This window comes from Cygnus olor, chromosome 3 (genome assembly GCF_009769625.2).
Source record: "Cygnus olor isolate bCygOlo1 chromosome 3, bCygOlo1.pri.v2, whole genome shotgun sequence".
Classification (NCBI taxonomy): domain Eukaryota; kingdom Metazoa; phylum Chordata; class Aves; order Anseriformes; family Anatidae; genus Cygnus; species Cygnus olor.
The window spans coordinates 69,228,724-69,250,605 of NC_049171.1; the positions used below are offsets into that span (position 1 = coordinate 69,228,724).

A 21,882-nucleotide genomic window follows, 5' to 3' on the forward strand; every position below is an offset into this window, starting at 1 on the left:
TGAGCTGCACCTGGAAGGAATGCAGGTGCAGGAACTTTTTTCCGGGCTACAGAATATTAACTGGTGTTACCCAAGTGACTGGCATTTCAGTTTACATCATTCAACATCTTTGCCTCGGAAGAACAAAAACACAAATTGAATTTTGGCAATGTGAGCAAGCTCCATTCCAGAAGATGTTTATTAGCTGTCTTACCAGTCAGGGAGCAGAGAGGGGAGAGAGGCAAGCTCCTCCGAGGGGTTGCATCGTGTGCTCTTGAGCAATCCTAGAGTCATTATCTCAGGATCTCACATTTCAAATACTGTAAGAAATGGAAGCATTTATTAAGAAACTGGTAGGCCACGGTCACCTTCTAATTTCTCTATTAGGACTCTTAGAGTGGGCAAGCTTAGGGAGTCCCAGATTTGGGTGGGGGAACATTTTCCCACATCTGTAATAGATCCATTGTGACAGTGAAGACATGTCTGGACTGCCAGTATTTTCTTGGAAATATAAGCTGAATATTTTCCTTATAGAAGTGAAGAATTCTCTGTTGAGATTTACAGTCTTCCCTCTCTAATATCCTGGAGGCCGGACTCCCACACTCCACCTTTACCATGGCTGGCACCTTACCTTCCCACAGACCTGTGAAGACCACTACCTGACCAGAGTTTACCACGCAGTCAGGCTAATTTGAGACCCTTCCTTCTTCTTCTCCCTGCTGTTTACAAGCTGTGCATGTACAAGACATCAGAGGAAGGAAATTGGTAAAGTCGGAGAGAGAAGAAAGGAAATTAAAATCTTCAGATCCCCCCAGGCTAAATCCTTTCTTGCTGACAGAGGCTGGTCTGCTGCAGGACCTGGTGGGAGCTGCTGTAAGGTGGGATGATGTGAGACTGAGTTACCTCTGGTGGAGGAGCAAGGAAAAATGGCTCAGGAGCAGGGTGAGAGTGCACTTCTGGTGGATCACTCCAGAGAGACATGGGGAGGAGGGAGAGCCTGTAGGACAAAAGCAGTGCCCCAAACATACTGCTCTTGTTAGAGATGTGCTGGTGAACCTGAAACCTGAGAGAAACGTCTGGATCTGTCTACCTGCAATGAGTACTTATCCTCGGACCTGTGCAGGTGGATCCCATTTGTCTACGTAGCAGCATAAACTACTGGGAAAAACCAGCTGTTCACCACAGCACTTTCTCAGCCTTTTAGATCTGATCTGCCACAGGCACTGAACAGCTTTGTTACGCCACTGCTAGCCACTGCCACCCCATCTGGGCACGCTCCAAATTGGTTTTGATGTAAAAATTGTTGTGCTTAATCCCTCCTTATTGTTCCCATCCAAGCCTATGCCCACACCATGTCTTTCCTCATCAGCTTTGGGAGAAAACGTGATCATAAGGAAGGCAAGAAAGAGCAGCGGGAGCAGAAGTCCTGGCTCCTTGATTGCTGCTCTGCCACAGCTCCTGCGCCAGGGATAGCAGCAAGCTGAGGGCACAGAAGAAGGCAACGGGAGCTGCCACCACGCTGCTTCATTTTGAGCCGAGGAGCTCTCCTCCTCAGGGCTAGCACAGTGATCTCTTTGTTTCCAGAGTAGGTGCAGAAGTCATCATATTTTCTTAGCACTGATTTTTCATAAAGAAAGGACTTTATGGAAACCACATGTGATTGACTTGAAGACTGATGCTACCAACACCTGCCATTCCTATTTATGTCTATTTTTAGTATCTCTTCACACGATGCTGATGCAGCACAATCTCCATTCTATAATATCCTTCCTAAAAGCTGAACTTTGCCAAGAAATTTCACACAACCATATGTAGCAATAGCCAGATAAATATCCAGCAGAAATGGATGAATCCTTCTGTGTATGTTTGTGTGTCTTGAAAGGTTCTCCCTGAATTCAGCTCCCAAGGGTATGCCAGGGTCTTATGAGAAGACAGAGAAAAATTGGAGCGTGTTGGCTGCCCGAACATTTGTTGATGTACAAAGTATTCCCAAGCCCCTGCACTGCAGCTCCTCACAATGAATGACAGATTTAACTGCATGGCATTGTGCTGAACTTCTCTGTACCTGTCAATTATTTTCCCCTTGCTGTGAATGATGGACCTCTCAAGCCATTAGGTTAGGACTACAAAATTTTCCAGAACGGGTCCACACTACTTCTTCCCAGCCCAAACCCCAAATCTTGACTCCTAGCTTACACTAATCTACATTACCCTAAATCGCAGGACTCATAAGAGTGTTACTTCTAAATTTTAAAATTTAAATGTAAGTAAAATAACCTGTACTCGAGTTCAGTGATAGTAGCAGCTTATTAATTATACGTGAATTAGATGCACACAATCCATACAAGTGATCTGTCTCCATCTTCCTGAGAAAGCAGCTTCGGTCAGTCTTGTTAGGTATTTGTTGAAGATGGGACTAAAAAACCCCTGAGCCATTTGGATCGTCTGCCTCAGTACATCTCAGCTATGTGAGTCCCCTTTCCTGCTCCTGACAACAGAATCTCTTTTGCTCGTTACTCTCACTTTGTTGCCACAGATAATTCTACATAGCTTGTGGATATCAGCTATGGAAACCATGCCAGCTTCTCCAGAGTAGCTTTAGCTGGTAGCTTGTCACAATTCAGTGGTGACAGGAAACTGAATTTCATCCCTGGATACTGGAGCAAGTTAAAACACCATTTGATATTTAATGGGCCTTTGTTCTTTAACGTGTAGCTGTTTACCATTGTATTTTGGCAGCTTCTTTAGAGACACCAGCACAAGGAGGTTGTTTCTGTGGAAGGCCAGAAGTCCCAGGTTCCTGCTGCTTGTTTCTGCCATGCCGTGATGGAAGATGCTCTTGGGCCTCGCAATGCCTTGGTGAACCGAACACATGCTAGGAGCTCTTGCTTTCTAGCCAGGAACTGCTGCAAGTGTCCATTCCCTTCTTTCCAAAGCACTTTCCATCTGTTTTACTCCTTCTTCCCATATTCAGACTCCCTCAAATATCACCTGCGTCCAAGAGCACTTCTTAAGCAGCATCCAGGAGACCCAGACGCCCAGCAGCCTGCAGAGAAGCTGGTGTGACAGCCCTATACCTCGTGTGTTACTTGCTTCTCTATCCCACCCTCAAAATCTGAGCAAACCTACTCACTTGCCTCACTCTTGCTGTCACCTATCCCCACCTAAGTTGCATGGTGCTGCTTCCACCCTGCTCCCCAGTTTGTGGCCTCTGAAAGGACCGGTAGGAGATGCACTTTGCAGGATGGGAACCACAGCAAACCAGAGGGCTGATCCCACCGTGCATCCCTTCGACCAAGCGGATCAGATAACAAAGAAAACCCTTCTCTCTCAGACCTGCACCCTGCAGATGGAGCGCCTGCTGCCCAGGTCCTCTCTCCTGTCATTGCTGCAGGTGTAGGGGCAGGCTGCCCCGTGCTAAAACTACAGCACAGTGGGATTTGGAGGCTAATGGAGACGGAGGATTAAAGCCTCCTTCACCTGCCCAGGGAAATAGATTCTGTGCATCCCAGAGGCCACAAAACATTTGCCTTTCAACGGCAAATTCATGCCTAAATTAGTCTCCATTATCACACACCAGATTTTGCTGACCTTCATCATATTGCACCAGCTTCTGCTTTAATAGAGCTTTCTGAAGTCTAGCGGACTCTCCTAGCATCTCGGATGCTGGCAAGCCTCTGTTTAGTACTTCATGCCGTTGGTACGTAGCGTGGTGGGAGAGATGAGTGGCTGCCCATCCCATTCGCATTGCCGTAGCCACACCAAGAAAACTGCAAGCAAAACAAACCACCTTACAGCACCAATTCCTTAACAGGCAACGGTCGTCTTCCCATAAGGTCTGAGCAAGAGACAATCACTGCCACAGACGCTTGGGTGTTGCCCATGGAATTTGGAAGGATGAAATCATCACACGTCCCCCCGCCCGCTCACTTTGAGGCATTTCTGACTGGTATCATATGATGCGGTCGCCTCCAATTAGGCAGGACTGGGATCAGTGATTCAGGAGGTCACTTCCAGGCCTGCGGCTGGAAAGAGTTAGTTTGAGGTCGCCAGAGGAAGGCAACGATAATTGTTAAAAGTGGCTTAGGGTCTGGTCATGTGTGAGGAGGGCAGGAGAGGGGAGATTCAAAGCCCAGCTGTCCTTAACTCAGTTTGTGCGTTTTGGTGAATCCTTAAGCACGCTGTCCTTTATATTCCCAACGAGTTTCCCTTGTCTTCGCAGCTTCTGTACGGCCCCGTGGGCTGCGTGTGCCACTGACTCAGCCTGGCTGCTGGCGCTCAGTCAGGCTCAGTACACGCTAGCAGCATGTTGAGTGACACAGTTATTCGGGGACCTTAGAAGTGGTCATTGTTACACACGGCTTTGTGTCGTTTGCACCTGGATCGAGAAGGATGTACTCGTCACTGCCCTGCCCTCCTGGAACATCTCCTGGTGGGATGCAGCAGGCACTGCTGCATCTTCTGCTCCAGCCCTCTGCAGGGCGGTTGCAGATTCAGGAGCATGCATCTACACTGCAGCTAATCGGTTGGGAAGGCTGCTTTAAGAGCCTTTACTCCTTTAAAAAAAGCAGAAGCTGAGCACCCTAATTGACTGCCGCAAAATAAAGCCCTTCTCTTCTTTCCCACATGCATGCACAATATTAAATAACATCGTCTTGTCTGAACTGGGACAGATCCCTGCGCATGCTGGGCACGCAGAGCCTCAAAAGAGCTTTCTTACACAGAGTCTATGGCCCAAAATATTTATGCACAACTATGTTTGTATGGATGTGTTTATATTCACAAGTAATTATGCAGCAGCTAGGCATTTTACAGGCTTGTCCTCTCTCTGTCTCCAACAAATAGTGTCTTTAATGTCCTAATGATGTACCAGTTCAATGTTTACATCCCTTTTTACTGTGAATGTGGTTGTTTGATGTTTGACAGCAATATTTCCTGTCTCTTACCAGCAGGACCAACAACTGATTTTCATTTCCTTAAAGAAGAAACCCACATTTGTACTCTCTGAAGGCAAAAAATGTATAAAACGTGTTTTCTGAGGAGTAATTTCTGGGCATGATGTGATGCCAGTCTTGAGCCCTGATGCTGAAAATTGTTCTTCTGTAACTTATTAGTGTTAGTTCCTCCTTTGGCCTGCAGATGAGAGTGCATGTACTAATAACGCAGCAGAATAGTACATGTGGTAATATATTCAGTAATATTCAGCTTTACCCATGCATTCTTTCTCCTCTGTTTTTGTAAAGAGTTCCCCTTCTTTTTACAGTTAAGCCTGGACATATTTTTCTATTTTAAATTTTCCAATGATTTGTACAAGAGAGTATTAAATTGCTAAAGGGCATATTAAGTATTACAGCTCTGTTAAACTTGAATGAAGCAATGCAAGTCTGGAACACATTTAATAAATCTGCAGCTTGATAAGCAAACTTTCTTTGCCGAATGTGACATTCCAGTGCACTAATCAGCTGCATGAAAGACCTGCCTCTAATTCTTTTATTCTTTTGACTTCCTCACCCAAGGACTCCAAGCAGCTGTGGGCCTCCTCTTCTCTTGGCACCATTTAGTTTAAAACCATTTCTATATCCTTCAGGGGAAGGTGTGCAGGAGCTGGGCATTGCAAACTCTGAAGAACTGTCTGCACAGCCTCACTGCATTTTACATTTTCCAGCCTTTTTTTTTTTTTTTTTCTTTAAGTTGGAGAATGAGAACATAGTGTGTTCAGGTCTGAGGAGGGCTCACAGTGAGCATGTGGAAGTCATATCAAGAAAACACCTATGTCACTGATGGTGGGGTAAGAGATCAAACGGGGCCACCCAGAATTGCCTGGGAAAGCTTGGAGATGTGACAGATTTATTTTATTTTTTTTCAGTCCTTTTATTTATATATTTATTTGTCTGAGTGCTCTTTTACTTAAAAAGATCACAGGTCATCTCCAGGGTGATGCACCTCTTTAATTTAATCCACAGAGGCACTGGCAGTTGGATTGGGCTCCATCAGAAAAAGCTTGTGAAATGTGAGATCATTACAGTGGTGACGTACAGTGGCAAATCATTTTTGATGGATGGTAACCATTCTAGAAGGCTTCCCTTTGTGCTTGAGGTTCTGCTGGTGGTGTGTCCCACCACCGCGCCTGTCCGTCCTGCTCACCGTACCTTCCCATCTCGCAGAACTTCAGGACGCAGCCTGCTTTCTGGGTGCTACACTTAGGTTTACACTATTATGTGAATTCAGGAGGAAACATTATGAAACCTACTTCAAAACAGATCTCACCCCTTATGAAGAGCCTGTATAAACTCTCAGATCTGGTGATAACAGGGTAAAGAAAAAACTCCAGGCATCTATGATGAAAGCTTCTGCTTTCTCATATCATCCTTATTATAGTCAACACTTCTTGCCTGGAATAGCATCTTGCACAGCTCCGGACTTGCTCCTGACCCTAAACTGAAAGGGGAGGCAGAGCACGTTCAGTGCTATGTTGCTGCAGTGCTCCTGGAGAGCTGCTGACACTCTTGTTGGTCAGAGCAGCGCCTTAGGCAGGTCAGTGAGCTAACCATTTTTTCTATGAGGTTTAATTAATTACTCTGTTTAACATCCCCTTTTGCAACGTCTCGAAGCAGCTTCATTGTATGTGATGTGAAGAGTGACAAATAAAATGCGTGCACACAATTTTCATGTCCCTCCAGCCAGCAGTGCTCCAGAAAACAGAAGCACTTTTCCTCACAGAAAGCCCATCTGTTTGAAGATGCTCAGAGGGCTGATATTGCAGAGTTGGAGAGCTCCAGAGGTCTCTCTCGAGTCTTTCAAGGCCATTAGGCGAGCAAACACGATGACCACTGCCCGGGGGCACATTGTGGTGCAGTCGTGTCTGCAAAGCCTCTCGATTCCTCCTCAGCAGGCTGTAACAGGACGACATCTCACTGCTGTCATCCACTTGACAGCCTGCCCATCCCTGTGTCACTGTATCCATACACTGCCTGGGCACCCAGCTTCGTGTGCAGGAGGAGCCGGGGAACATGAGAGGGGGATAGACACGCAAAGGAGGTGACGGGGTCGGCCACAGCCTTTTGTCCTGGAGCAGGGAAGAGCAAATGGTGACGAAGGAGCATTGGGTGCGGGACTGATGGTTGAGTCCTTGAGCTCAGTGAGAGGAAACTGCGTGTCCTTCTCCTTTAATATCAGCGTACAGTAAATGGTCCCCGTGCCCTGTGCCAGCCTGGCAGGACAGAAAAAGAAGGCTGGTCTATGTGAAGAGGGCAAGTACTGTATTGACAGCGGGAGCACAAGGCTCCTCATGCTTTCCTGATGACACGTTTCAACCCAGATCGAGCTCTTTAGGAGCGAGATGCCTCATGTGTCACAGCCCTCAAATCCTTGGCCTCCGCGCTGAGACTGCCACCGGGAATGCCAGCTATGACGGTGGGTTTATTTTCACCAGACTGAATGGACTTCCCTCTCATTCCACAGAGAGCACGAGACAGCTGTAAGTCAGCAGCAGCTCTTCCTTGGAGAGGGGCCCGAGGCAGAAGGCTTCAACCACCTCATCCCTCCGTGCCCGCGTCCCGACCGAAATAGCCAGCGGGGAGCCACGGCCGGGCGCGCCCCGGGTAACACCCGCACCCACCGGCTGCTGCCGGGGACAGGGGCCGGGGGCAGGCTCCTGGAGCTCGGGCAGAGCCGGGCTCCCACCGCCGGGCTCCCCCGCTCCTCCGCCCGGCTCCCGAGGCCGGCTGCCCGCCCTCCAGGGCCCGTCCCCGGCCCCGGCCTCGCCCCGGCCCCAGCCCCATCGCCGCGCCTGCGGCTCCCCCTAGCGCCCGGCGGGGCTGCACCTGCCCGCGGCCCGCAGGCAGCCGGGCCTTGCCCTTTTTTATCGTTATTTTTTTCCGAGGGAAAAGCGGTAATCCGCCAGGGCTGCGGCTCGGGAGGCTGAGAGCACCGCATGTCTGAGCAGGGAGCAGCGCTGCCTTGCTGGATGTTTTGTGGTTATTCTGTAAATAAATAGCCCCCACACAAATAAAACCCAAGGGGAGCCAAGGGAGAAAGGAAGACATTTGCTCGCTTCCCCCCATCCCATTACAGAAGATATTTTCCCCAAAACAGGATGCTGGGCTGGGGGGAGGTGACATAAACATGCAGCCTGTGACAGCTCGGGCTGCGCCTGGCGGAGCACAGCTCTGCTCTGAGGTCCGCCAGGTACGGGAGCAAGGGGCTGCAGCAGCAGGAGGGGGGTAAAAACCTCCCCTGAGAAAAGTGTATCGGCCTGGAGGCTCCCTAGGCTTTAGCACGTTGTTTTGGAGAAGCAGAGGGCACGGGGTTGGGACTAAGAGGTGAGAGAAAACCTTTAAACAAAGCTGATATTGGCCGGTTGCTAGAATAAAGCTTGAAACAATACAATAGGCGGCCTTGCTTCCTTTTATAAATGTGCGGTATCAGTTTGCACCAGCAGTGGCCTTTGCTGAAGGGAACTGAATGAAGAAATGCCCGTCTCTGCTCCACTTCCCTCAGGCTGGCTCCAGCACATGAAAGCTGGTGAAGTTTTTTTAAGTAGCATCACCGGGACCCATCACTACTTCTGGACCGGGGCTGAATTCTTTCCCTGCTGCTGTGTGCTCCTGACTTTTATCAGGCGAAGGCTTTTCATGAAGTTTGCCTACAGCAGCAGCACCAGCATGGAGAGTGGAGCCAGAGAGGCTGCGACTGCCTTTCTGTGAGCTCTGGTATGGATGCCCAGCCTTTTAACACCTGCCTGGGGAGTATCGTCCCTCGGTGCCCTTGCACAGAGCCCTGCTCCTTCCACCTCACCCAGCATCCCAACACGTGCTCACTGCCTCACCGCAGTGCTACACAGGGACACATCGCTATGTGTGCCAGCCCCGTTTTTGCTCCACTCGATTTTTTCAGGCTGCAGCACCCTTTGTGGAGGCACCTCCATGCCAGCTCCATTGGCCCTGGTCAAACAGCAGTAACCATTACACAGTCTCCCAGCCTGAAGCAACAGCTAATGCAGTGCTTCCCCAAGCGTGAGCTACCCAGCCCCAGTTGCTTCCAGTGCAGTTTTTGGGGGTTTGTTCATGTCATTTCTATTCTTAAATGCAAACAGGAATGATGAGTAAGTAATAGTTTTCAACTTATTGGGCTAAAGCAAACTGCTTTTGGAGGTACAGGCTGGAAAAGTAATGGATACTTTGGTTTTGTTGGGCTTACTATTTTTTTTATAAGAGGCTGTTTCATCTAAACTGAAATGAGTAGCAAGCACTCGAGGGGAGGGAAGAAAGAAAAGCTAGCAACACGCCAAGCATCGAGGCATGTAACCTGGTCCTTCTCAGCAAGAGGCTCCCACAGCTTAACCTGCACTTGCCCTCCTCTTGCATAAGGATTCTTCTGCATAAAAAAGAATTTTTTTTGGCTCATTACAGATGCTGGAAAAGGGAGGTGGAAGCCTTGGGCAAACCAGGTGGTTTGGAGCTCCTCAGGGCACTTGCTGCTGGAGCCAGTGGGAGCAGAGGGGCAAGTTTTCTGCTCTCTCTGAACGAGGCCCTGGCTTCGGAGACTGCGTGTAAATAAAGCAACCACTGAAAAGCATCTGAGCCTGCGAAGCCAGGCTCTACCACAGCTATTGTGATCCGCGTTATTCAGGAATTCTACAAAACGGCACCAATCCTCATAAAAGTTTTGCAGAGTAGATAAATACTACGCTCCAGCCCTTGCAGCGAGGGAGAGGGAAAGCTTTAAGCAATTAGGCCAGGCCACACAGCGATTCGGCAGCCGGCCGGGCTGCCAGCTGCACGGGGCTCCCGAGGCAGCCGTGCCTCTGCGTGCTCCTCTGTGCCTGGGACAGCAGTGTGACCCACACCGCGACCCACACCGCAGCCTGGGGAGGGGTACTGCAGGACCACATGCATTTTTTAGGGAAGAAAGGGTCTGACCTTGCTCACCTTAGCGAGGAGAAGCAGCTCACCTAAAAGATGCAGGCTGAGAGTTAAATGTGTTTTCCCTGTTTGCTCTCCCCCTGGACTTTCTGGATTGGTCTGGTAAGGTTTCCTATCTATTTTGCACTTTTCTATCTGTTTTGCAGGGAAGTTAGAAGCTCTTAGCTTTGGTCAGAGCTGGTCTTGGCCAAGGTTTTGCTGCTGCCTCTGTTCCTTTTCCTATGATGAGAACAGAGAAACTGGGCTGTTCTTGTCTTCCTCACAGGAGCTGGCTGCTATTGCACTCCACCTATGCTGTACAGAAACGCTTTAGGCCCCTTCGGGGTGACTGGTACATGCACATGCAGGATCGGAGCAAGCTTCAGAAAAGCCTCCTTCCCCCAGGCAGAAAGAGGACATTTGCTTTCCTGTCAGAGAAGCAAAAGCTTTTCCTTTGTCTCAGAAGACATTGTTTTGGAAAATCAGAGCTGACTACATCATAATTCCATCCCCTTCTCCCAGTTTTTGAGTGATAAGACATGCACGATGCTGCTTGACACTGTGATATTTATAAGACAAAGTAGAGGTCAAATTTGCTGAATGGTTTCCAAATTCCACTGAGGTTTATCACAAAGAGCCCCATGCACGGACCGAAGTGGCGTGACTGACAAGGCCAGGACTGTGGAGTCACTCAAAGGCCCAGTTTCCAGCGAGCACTGATGGGCCACATCATGTTCACTGGGGCAAAACCTGCTGGAAAGCTTCAGCTATGTGGAGAATTTGGGGAGTTTTCGCAGTGAAGTTTCTGGACAAGAAACCCCATTGTGAGGAGCGCAGCTTCATGCTCCGAGGAGCAGTGCTGTCCTCCATGTGCACGCTCCTGCCTGGGCCTGGAGAGGAACAGCCCGGAGCTCAGCCCCCCATGCGGCGGGCAGGCAGGAGGCTGCTGTCCTCGCTGGATGCCTCCAGCCTCCCTGGAAGAGAGGCACTGCCGGGCTCCGCTTGCCAGCTTTCTGTCCTGAGAAGTGCGGGAAGAAAGGTTTTTCCCACAGCAAGTGCTGACAGGACTAGCACAGAGTTGTCCAAAGGAGATTTGGCAGAAATGCCCACCAGCTAGCTACAGTGAAGAAACTGGCTCCGTCTCCCTCTCTCCCCTCAGACACCGGCCTCCAGGGCTGCTGCCGACACCGAGAGGCTGTTCTTGTGTCTGAGGCCTGACGCCGCTGAGACTTTTTTGCACCCTGGTGCTCTCACCTGCCAGCGCATTTCAGCCTCCCGGCCCCAAGCCAAAGGGGGTGGATTTGGCATTGCTAAGCCTCAGTTATTTCAACAGAGGCAGGCCATGACTAGCCCCAGTACTCAGAGCAGAAACGGGAGCAGGGGTGAAGCTGACACCTCCAGGGTGGGCTCAACCTCAACATCTTTGCCCCGGTATCAAAGTTTAGGCCAAGGCTCAGCAGCTCTCGCTCCTCCACAAAGCACTCAGACAGAGGGGCTGGGATTACGTCCAGGCTTGTTCACTCTCCCTGAAGATGCTCCCAGAAGACACAGGCAAAGCTCCAACAACGCGCACTGCCGAGGCACCGTGGTAAGGCAGGAAGGAGATGAGGGAAAGCGCCATGTCTGTCAGCTGAGAGGCATACGCCTTGCCTGGCAGCTGGAGAAGCTGTCTTGCCTGGGGATACTCCACGCCAAACCAACGGCACGATGGGCAGAGTGGGGGCTGTCCTTTCACTCTGTGCTGGTGTTGGTTGCTGAGCAGGAAGGCATCGCACCATGGTCTGGGCTTCTAAGCACTACTGGAAACAGAAGGAAAAATTGGTTTAGACTACGTATGCAAACAGATTTGATGACTTTTCAGGTAGGCTACTTTTCAGGAGAAAAAGTGACCATACTCTTGCAAATGGTTAAATTTGCAAGATGTGACTTCATCCACCCATCCATCCCCGTATCTTTCCTTATTACTGCAGGATTGCCTTTCACAAACATAAAACTGATGTATAGCCACTCCATTTCTACAGGTATCTGTTGTGTAACCAAGTAAGATAGGAAATAACTTTTGTCCCCAAAGGACATAAAAGATCTGATGAATGCCTAAAAAGTCATTCCTATTTGGGCTGTTACCTGAAAAGTTTGGAAGTTTCAAGGAAAAGATAAAGGGAACTAAAAATTTTCAAATAACTTGTTTTGTCTTCTTATATCTAGGGCCAGTGTTAGAGCAGGAAAGAAGGGTAAAGGGTTAAGACACTTGACTAAATTGTAATCGGTGTCTTCTTCACAACCGTCCTGCGCAATGTTGGGAATATCACTTACCCACTTGCTGTATCCGTTCCCAGTGTATGAAATGGGGATAACAGCACCTCTTTACCTCCACTGTGGATCAAAAGGATAAAGGTATTAATCATTTTCCAAGATGCTCAGACAATATTGTTAGTGCAGAAGTACCCTACACAGACTGACTTTGGGAAATATACCAAAGTCTATGGTTTGTTCAAATGCAAAACAAATGGAGAAAGCAAAAATAAGAAAGGCTTGCAGCTCTTCAGGGAGGCATGGGTGCCTCGTTGTCACTTCTTCAGCAAATCTCTTCAGCGTGATCTTGTCTTCTTTGGGGAATCAGGGAAGAGACTAGCAACTGTGTAGTTGGTCTCCCCTTCCTCCTTCCCTTCCTGAGTTTACTGCCACACAAGCCAGACTGGAGGTGGCCAAAGGAGAAATCCCCATGTGCCATGGGCAGCTGTGCTCTGGACTTTCTCTCTTGCATCTGGCATGGGCTGGAACAGCCTCTGTTTCTTTCCTGCACCTTATCTGGAGACGATCATGAGTTCAAAACTGGGAGATGTCATTGGCCTTTGCTATCTGACTCCACTCCCACGAGCCCTGAGGTTATCTACAGTCTCCTGCATTGTCCTGGCATCTGAAAACTGTGGCAGTGCCTTCTTTTGTGGCACTGTACCTGAGTATTACGCAGCTTGCTAGCAGCACTGCTGCACTTATCAGCAGCACTCAGCCTGGAGAGAGGGGTACTGAAGGATCAAACCCTTGTATCAGATCAGCTCCTCCACGTCAGATACACGTACAGGCTGTGTCCTCTGCCAAGCTTTTTAGGTAGGGTAGCAATCTGGAAGTGCATGGGAAAAGCTGAGAGAGTGCTAACTAAATACAAGCACATATGAAGCAGCATTTTATTTTAAACCATGGTCTCAAGTTCTCCAGATGAGCCAAAGACAAAATGAGAGTGAATTTGTGTAACACTTCTGCTGGATGCTCTGTGTCATCCTAGTGTTTAGACCACTGTACTTAACAGCATTGCCTCCATGTACTCCTGCTTTTCACAGCACTAATTCCCCCCCAGTCTAGCAGATTTCTTTGACATTCTCCTTTCTGCCCATCTGATACGAGGAAGGGAACTGAAGGATGGTGAAAGTCTGAATAAAACACACTCCTGCTATGCCTCGCTGACACCAGTGTTATTACTTACCCTTACATGACAGCTAAATTCGTCCACAATCAGTTAAATGCAAAAACAGACTTGCATTCTTCCTTTATGTACTCAGAAAAGGAAATCCACATGTTTATATTCAAAATCCACATCCAAATATACCATTGGTGAGATCTTACCATTTTCCAGGATCTGAAAGGCCGAATACATGTTTGCAGAAAATCCGCCCCCTTTCCAAACCCGCTGTTGCCCCCAGAGCAACCTTCCACCCCGCCTCCAGGCTCCCGAAGTGTGGCAGCCCCACACACTCTGCCACCACACGACTGCTGTGGCATGCATGGACAAACTGAAGAAAAGATACGAGAGTTTTTCAGTTGGAAGTGAGACATTAGCAGCTGATTTATGCTGGCTGAGGAGCTGAGATGTAGCTTTCAACCTTCAGCACAAGATCCCTTCCATCTATGTCTAACCTTTTGCATTTTTTCCCCGGTGTCTGTTTGTCACCAAGCTGTCTTCCAGCACACTTCACCTCCGTGCATCTAAGCCGAGCCTAATTCTGCAAACGCTCCCTTGGGACACTACACTGTAACAACAGAAGTGGTCCCAGCAATGCCACTGGGCAGGCATTTTCAAGCATCTTACCAGATGCTCTTCATTTTTCACATGGAGTCTGGTTATAGATGTCTATACATAACAAGGCTCAGTTCTTTTTTTCTGATCTTGGCTCATGCAAGAGATTGATCGACATTGTTTTATATATTTGCTCAAATCTTTGCAGTAAAGGCTGAAACCTATAAAACAAAGAATGGTGCAGTATTGTATTACAGTCTTGTTGCTCTTAAAAATGTTGCTGCTGTCGTTTTAGGCTATGGTCTACTGTCACAGACGTTCCCTTTCTTAAAATGGAGGAAAAGTTCAGAGCACCATCACCCTTAGCTGGGAATTACAGAGCTTTATTTTTTAATAAGATGGGGAGTTCTGTTCTCTGGAAGACCATGCATTTTCATTTGATAAAGAGGGTCTAAGTTGGCATGCAGTGTGGTTTCCTTTGTTAGGCAAAAAATGTATCTTTATATTGAATATTTGTCTTTATTACATCAAATATTGAAAGGAGGACGAGTTCAATGGCTGACATCCACAGATGTGTTCTCCAGTGTTTTAAATTTGTAATTTTGTTTTGTGTCTTTATGACACTATGTACCGGTGGTAAAGAATCATTTACAAATTGAAATACCTCAAATATACCACTGACTTTACGTACCTTGAGTTCTGCTGAGCTACTTCTATGTGTAAGTAGAGAACACTTTAGATACTCTGATTTAGCCATACACCATCAGAACGATTTATGTGGAAGAGAGGTGAATTAAACAGGAACAAAAAAATGCACCATTTGTCACCGTCATTGAAACTTAAAACTAAGATTTATTTATTTTTTTCCAGAATGCTGCATTTTAACAATGGTTGATTCTTTAGTGTGAAAGCACTGATGTTTTGCTTACATTATAACATTGCTTTGGACTTCTGGAGCTTTTCAGCCTGGCCATCAAATACCACATCTAGTAAAATGCTGTGTATGGGAACCAAGCTGTTTCCTTTCTACATAAAACTTCTTTCTAATTAAGCAGCCATAAAGCAGATGACACAAGGTATTTCGGGGAACTTACTGCATGTATCTCAGGTGAGCAAAATAATTCTGCTTTCAATCTCACACCTCCAGGTGGTTCTGGACCCAGAAAATAACCCAGGAACAACCTGCCCCAACCTCTCTGCTGAAGTTTGACCTTTAGATAATAAACTGTGCCGTATAAAATCCTGTTCCGCCTGGTGCCATTCCAACATGTCCCCATAGCCAGTACACCCAGGCAAGAAAACTAGTGTAAGCAATTAGATTATAGTGCTATGAAGAAATGTACAAGTTTTATTTTTAAACATTGCTGGGCTGAAAAATATTCGTATGGCTTATTTATCTTTCAGGAGATGGTAGTGAATAAGTTAAAGAATATTTCATCCCAAAACATACGCTGCTTTCATTGATAGCTAAGCTAATGTACACGTAAGTTTTCTTATTTTCAGAAATGTCAAGCACCCACCTTTTTCCCCCACAAAGATTTACAAGTACATGCATGGCACTTCCTACAAAGCTGTCGTGGGCTAAAGGCTTAAAAACAATGTTTTTTTTTTCTTTTCTTGAATAAGAAAAATTCATCAGACCAAAATATAATCATTTAAATCAACTTCTTCCTGAGAAACTTAGAATTTGGAATGTGCTGAAAAGTTTCAATAAATAAGTCAAAGATTAACCAGCTTATAACGTACCTTTTAACAATTACGTAAAATATATTTAATGACAGACAAATAAGCTGTAGGACCAGGAATCTTAGATGCTATGTGCCAGATAAATTTATGAAGTACCATTTGAGGAGGAGAGGCCAGGTTGATTGTTAAGAAAAATACAACAATGTTAAAACCTAGCAAGTAAATTGTTTAACGGTTTTTGTATTTAGGTTACAAGTAGTGATGGCTGAAGATACCATTAAATAAACAGATAAAAATAGACTTTACAGTAAGCGGCAGTGAACTTGCAGGAAGGGTGAATGTGTTAAGTGACTGATTATTCTGTTACAATGTTGGCAAAAAGGATTCAAACAGAACTTCTGAAAGGTGAGAATATTAATTTTCTTTCCAAAATATAACAATTCCACAGTGTGTAAACTAATCGTTACTCTTTCAATGTAATTTCATAGAAACCACTTAAAATATACAATGCAGCAGATTCATATTTTAGCTAACATGTTAGTTGTTATCTGTGCCATTTTCAACTGTCTTTAACGCGCTCCCTCATGGCAGCGCATTGCTACCACCAACCTGGGATGTTAATCATGAGAACAGAGTTTTCTACGTAGCATTTTCTGTAAATAAACATCTTGTTTTAACACGATTACACTTCTTTATTCTTGTTCTCTGCGTGTAGGTACGGTAAAGACTGACTGCTGATGAAGACAGGCCATAATGGGTATTGGCTCTCAGCAGGCTCACGGCAGAGGAAGCCCTTGAAAAGCACATTCGAGCTTAGCCTGAGTTCATGTGCCTCGTCCATCACAAAATAACTTTTGCTGTTAGTTCAAACCGAAGGATTACCTTGCAGACAGCAGGCGTGCTGCTGAGACAGCCGCAGGATAGGAAGCCAATAGTGCCTGGCAGATGTTTGAGAGGGCACGAGCTGTACACAGGTGCTTTACTCCAGAAGTGTTACTCATGATGCAGTTCTTCAGCTGTGCTCTGGGACAGGAATTTATTGCTATTATCCTCTACTGGTTTAGTTTCCTCTGGGCCTTAGGGTGCACAAGAGGCCAAGGCCTCATTGAGAACCCCCAGGTCCCCCTGTTCTGCTGTGGAGCAGGGTGGCTCTGCCCATTGCTGTGTGCAGGTCTGTTGGTTCTGCACCTGCAGCCCTGGCAGTTCATCACTGGGAACCCCGGGGACACCTGCCTTAAAGACAACAGCGTGTTGCATATGGGAGCTATTCCTACGTCTCCTCCCAGCCAACACTACTCCACTTCACAGTGTTTGCTGCTAATACTTGCAGTGATCAGCAAGGGCAGGCTTGCACAGTGCCTCTCTTAACAATGCGTCGTTGAACTGGCTTTGGTTTTACAGAGCATAGCTTTTTCTTTTATTTGTTTTATCATTCTGAAGTATTTCAACTAGAGAAGTGGAGTGTCTCCATATTGTTAATTTTACTTCTAGCCATACTAATAGCAGATGTCTGCTGTTTGCACTGGTGTGGCAGCTGTGCTGTGCTTCAGACACAAACAATTAAATTCAGTGATCATAGAAACATTGTTTATGTTGAATCGGAGCTCCATACCATTTAAGTTTTTTATTGAGTGACTTTTTCTGTATCTCTTTGGATTTCTGATCCACAATAAAAATACAAATCTACAAATACTCTCCCTGAACATAAAAAACACACTGCACCTTTTCCTTCAGAGTCTAATAGAAACGTACTCAGCTGCAAAAAGCAAAACTCTGCAGTTTGCATAACCCTGCCGCACAGACTCTTCATTCTTGCAATTCACTGACCTGGTAACTTTTTCTGCTCTATGAACTAGAAGGGCTTACCAAAAACATCTAGTTCCTGTAACTTGCCTTATGACCAGCCGCATTAATTTGCCAGAACAGTAGACTTGCTCCTCCCACACTGAGCAATTCAGAAGCCATTATCTAACCCACTCTTGAGCCTGTTATCCTTGGATGTGCACACACGGCAAAGGCTCTGACTGCATCACTGGAATACCAGTGCTCTCTGGGCAGAGAGAGGCACTCTTCCCAAATGGCTCACTGCCTCCTCATTTCCGTAGTTAATGCCGCAGTATTATGCAATGAAGACTTGTTTCTGGAGAAAGAGAGAGATGAAAGTCTGTAAAATTCACCTTGAAATACTGCCTAATCTATTCTTTTGCTTTGCAGATGCCCAGGGGACTGTTGTGTACTCCAAAAGTTATTTTGTGATAGACAGTAGATACTTCTCTCTTGAAATATGCTATAGCAAGGAATCTATGGAGCCAGCACAGTACAGTAACATCAAACCCACAAAACCAGGCACCTCCCGATTGCCCCAACATGTGGGAACGTTCTGTTTCGTTCTGTTTTAAATGCTGCTGCGCATTAACTCAGTTCCTTAAAGAATTACTTTAATAATAATTAAAAAATCTTAAGAAAGCTGGAGGGGTAACCAGAAGAGAAAGGATAGCTCTTCCATCCATCACCTTTTATAGATATCCTCTAGCCACTTTTCATCATCTTCTTCCTCATCGTCTATTGGTTCTTCTGTTTCCAGGGGAGAAGGAATGAAGAACTCAGGTCTGGGACGTGGTTTCCTGATATGAGACTTCAGTCCAAACTTGCGCTTTAGCAGGTGGAACTGTTCTTTGACATAGTAATAAAACTCATATTCATATCTCATGCGTTGGTAGAGGATCTGTATTGCTTCTGGAGAGGGGACGGTCTTTTTCACTGTCACAGTCAGATTGCCAAGTTTCCTATGCTCTGTAAAGAAAATAAGCCACATGGTGGGTACTGATTAATGAGACCACCTAAACTTTTTTTTTTCGTTAACATTAAGACTTGACTGTACTGCATTACTGGCACAAATGACCTAAATCTGCCTCCTTAATAACGTAAATACTCTTAGTGATTTGAAGTTAGACTTGCATGTTTAAATATGGCTAGTTCACACATAGTATTTGGCATTGTGGATAGTTGCTGAGGACCTTAACAGGCAATGGTTATCTGCAAATACAAATCAGGTCACACCAATTATGAGCAAAAACTACATTTAGAGAAACACACATAGTACCTAATTGTGTGCTAATCTTGCCTAGCTTTGGAGATTTTTCCTGATGCATGTGAAATATATATCCGACACACAGCTGAGCTGAACTAATCATTTACTTCCCATGTGACATAGTATGTAGTGTTGCAGTTGTGCTTTATTACTGTTCAAACCTAAGCAGATATGTATCAATCTGAATCCATCTCAGGCTAGCACCGTTGCATCAATAGATGACACCTCAAGACTGAATGTGCCTGTTGACTTTGTCATCTTGATGTACATATTAATTACACTAGTCCATCTTCCTGTTGTGTCCTGGGACTGGAAGATTTCAGTATGTTTCTCTTCACCTGATAACTTTTGCATTGCTTAACTGAAATAAAACACAACTATTGCTGATAAAGATTTAGCAAAAGTACTGTATTGCCTCTCTCTTTGCCTCCTCTATCAATAGATTATTCTAACATTGGAGATTAATTTATTTGAATAAGGTGCAAAGTAAACCACTTCAAGCATCCATTTCGCTGTTTTCTACCAGATGGCAACAGGCTGCTGGACTATCCCAAGTATTTTCTTCTTCTCCACTACAGAAATGTAACTGAAGGTCAACTGCGAAGAAGAGGAGAACAATAACCTCTGGGAGTACTCAACCCCCTACTACAACTGTCTTATGGAGAAGTGGAGATGAATGTTACAGTGATGAAGCAGTAGACTCCGTAATTAATCAGGTTTTCTGAAACCTCAGTGCTCCAATCCAGCAAAGTTCATGTGTTACTTTTACGTGAAGTGACACCCATAGAAATGATCCTAATAGCCTTAGAATACCCCTTGGTCCAGATAAGGCAAGATGAATGGGACTTCCCATGTAAGCAAAGAGCAAGACACAAGACAGCAAGTGCTGCTGGGCTGGAAATTCTCCTATTATTTTGGCTTTATCATGTGAACATGTCTGGTGCAGAAGAAAAAAATTTTATCTGAAAGAGGTATTTTCCCTCTCATTTTTGATCACCAGTTATAGCACAGTAATTTGTAATGGATATGATACAAAAAGAGAACCGGTTGACTAGCCTACCAAACTTAATGTTGTTATAAATCACAAAAAAAAAATATTTAAACATTGATTTTATTTTGCATTTGTACTTTTAATTCCTTCTCTAAAGGAATAATGGTTTTAATTATTTGCTGACAATTAAAACATGCTGTTCTGTAACTAAACAGAGCTTTTACACCAAACTTCATAATTTTTAACACTGAGATGTCTTTACTCATATATCTAAATAATTAAACAGCTTAGTGTAGAGTTTTTGTTCTTTAATTACAACAGTAATGGTGACATGCTCTATACTTACTGACTGTTCACAGTTTGTCAATTTGTATAGTTTTAGTTAGGAGTAAAACTATTAAAATACACAGAAGTTGACTTTAAAAACAATCAAGGGGGTGATCTTTAATATGCTGTCTAGCTAAGAAAAAGCTTAAAGGAGGGCTCATGAAATATTTGCATTTAAAGCTGGCATTAGCATAAAAAGCTAATGAATGTGGTCAAGAACTTACTCTCTTTTCCACCGCCTACATCCATAGACTGAAATAGACTAACAAAGGTCTCATGTTTTTAAATTCTTAATTAGTTGTTCACGTTGTCATTGATGGGCATTAGACGAATGCGCTCAAGGGAGGACACTGAACTCAGTCTGTCCTTGAAAGAAAGCAAGAGCTGTCTTATGATGATTTAGCACTTCAAAAAATTCCTCATTCTGGTGCTTAGTTGGTAGCTTCCACCAGCTTTGCAGTCTGGTTTTCTTTACAAACTCAGCAGCAAATATACACTACTAAATATTTCATTTATTAAGTTCAAGCCTTTATACTGCTTGCCAACTGCATTTTTATTTTACGTAGGTTATTTCTGTTACAGAAAACACCATTTACATCGCTGGAGAAAGCTCTTTATTTATACGGTCCCTCCAGGACTCTAACTGGGAAAAGCCACTTCTTAAGGCACCAGCTCCCTTTGGTGGCTGCTCCTTCCAGCAGAGAGAGGCACTTGTGTTCGGCCCAGGAGTGCTGCCAACGATGACAAGGTGAAAAGAGCTGGGCTGTTTTCTTGGGGGGTGACCAGCACAGGGTGGGACCAGCCAAAGGGTGGCTTACTGGTGCTGTGCCAGGCCAGGAGCAGCCCACCAGCACCAGCTTGTCCAAGGAGCCAGGTGCTGCATGCCACCCTCGCAGGCAGGCACCGCCGGGGGAGAGCCAGCGAGCAGCTAAATACACTCGAGCTGAATTTGCCTGAGCTTTGCAATTGCAGTAAGTATGAAATAGAGGATTCCTGGATGTATGCAATTATTTTTTGCTTTATGAACGTACCTATGTGCATATATTGATACACACAGACAGACAGAAATGCACATGCTCTGAAAGGAGCAATGTATATTTTCTGTCTCCTTTCAGTTTGCCTCTCAGTGTAACTATTAGAAACTGCAGTGCATAATTAGCTGTGAGATGCTGCTTGTCATATAGGGCTAGTTGGGACTTCAGGCGTAGCATTTTGATAAAACAAGTTTACATTTTTTTTTTTTTTTTACACTTGAATTTTAGTTAGATTGGTTTGTAATCTTAAATAACACTTGTAAGGCTCTTTAATACAAATATGAATAAAATCACAGAACTGCCCCTTGAAGTCACCTTAACCACTTCTCCTCATCGTATAAGCAAGATGGAAAAATTATGTAGATTTGGCTTAAAGCCAAAATAACAATCTGCATATACTACATAAACCCAGCTGTCCCAGCAAAGGACCCCATTTTATGACCTTTGAGACAGCTAACCATATGGAGGGCAACAAACTACACCATTTACTTTTTAGGGTTATTTTTTTAAACTGTGTTTGCTTTGGCGTTCTTTTAAATTACTAAAAAGAATGTACTATACAGCAACCAAACCTCCCAGTACTGCCTGCTCACGCCTTGAATTAACGTGGTGAAGACTAAATTGATACACAGATATGGGTGAAGAAAATTAAATTCTTCTGGGTTACCAGGTGATTAATATTTACTGTTACTTTCCCCACTTTCACTTCTCCTTTCTTCTTTTTTTTAATTAAGAAAGCTGACATTACTCACTGCAGTAATCCAAACTGTAGGGAAACGAGTTTTTTTTTTTTTTTTTTACATTTTGTGGCTTGAAAAACCTTGGATTGCCATATTTAGACAAAACGATCCTAAAGACTA

At 45.3% G+C, this 21,882-nt stretch overlaps 1 protein-coding gene across 3 annotated transcripts in view; it reads right to left on the minus strand.

Moving 5' to 3' along the window:
• Positions 1–10,431: 10,431 nt before the first annotated feature.
• The window catches only part of UST (uronyl 2-sulfotransferase), a 166,497-nt gene continuing 155,046 nt past the window's right edge, over positions 10,432–21,882 (minus strand). Inside the window, exons 8-10 of one of the 3 annotated variants that reach the window (XM_040552751.1) lie at positions 18,093–18,372; positions 12,195–12,254; positions 10,432–11,677 (exon numbers count right to left, since the gene is read on the minus strand). In XM_040552751.1, the coding sequence (XP_040408685.1) occupies positions 11,671–11,677; positions 12,195–12,254; positions 18,093–18,372 (347 nt within the window). In that variant the 3' untranslated portion in view covers positions 10,432–11,670. Of the gene's footprint in view, positions 11,678–12,194; positions 12,255–14,725; positions 18,373–21,882 lie in introns of those variants that run through there. The other 2 variants (XM_040552753.1, XM_040552754.1) reach the window with 2 other exon arrangements.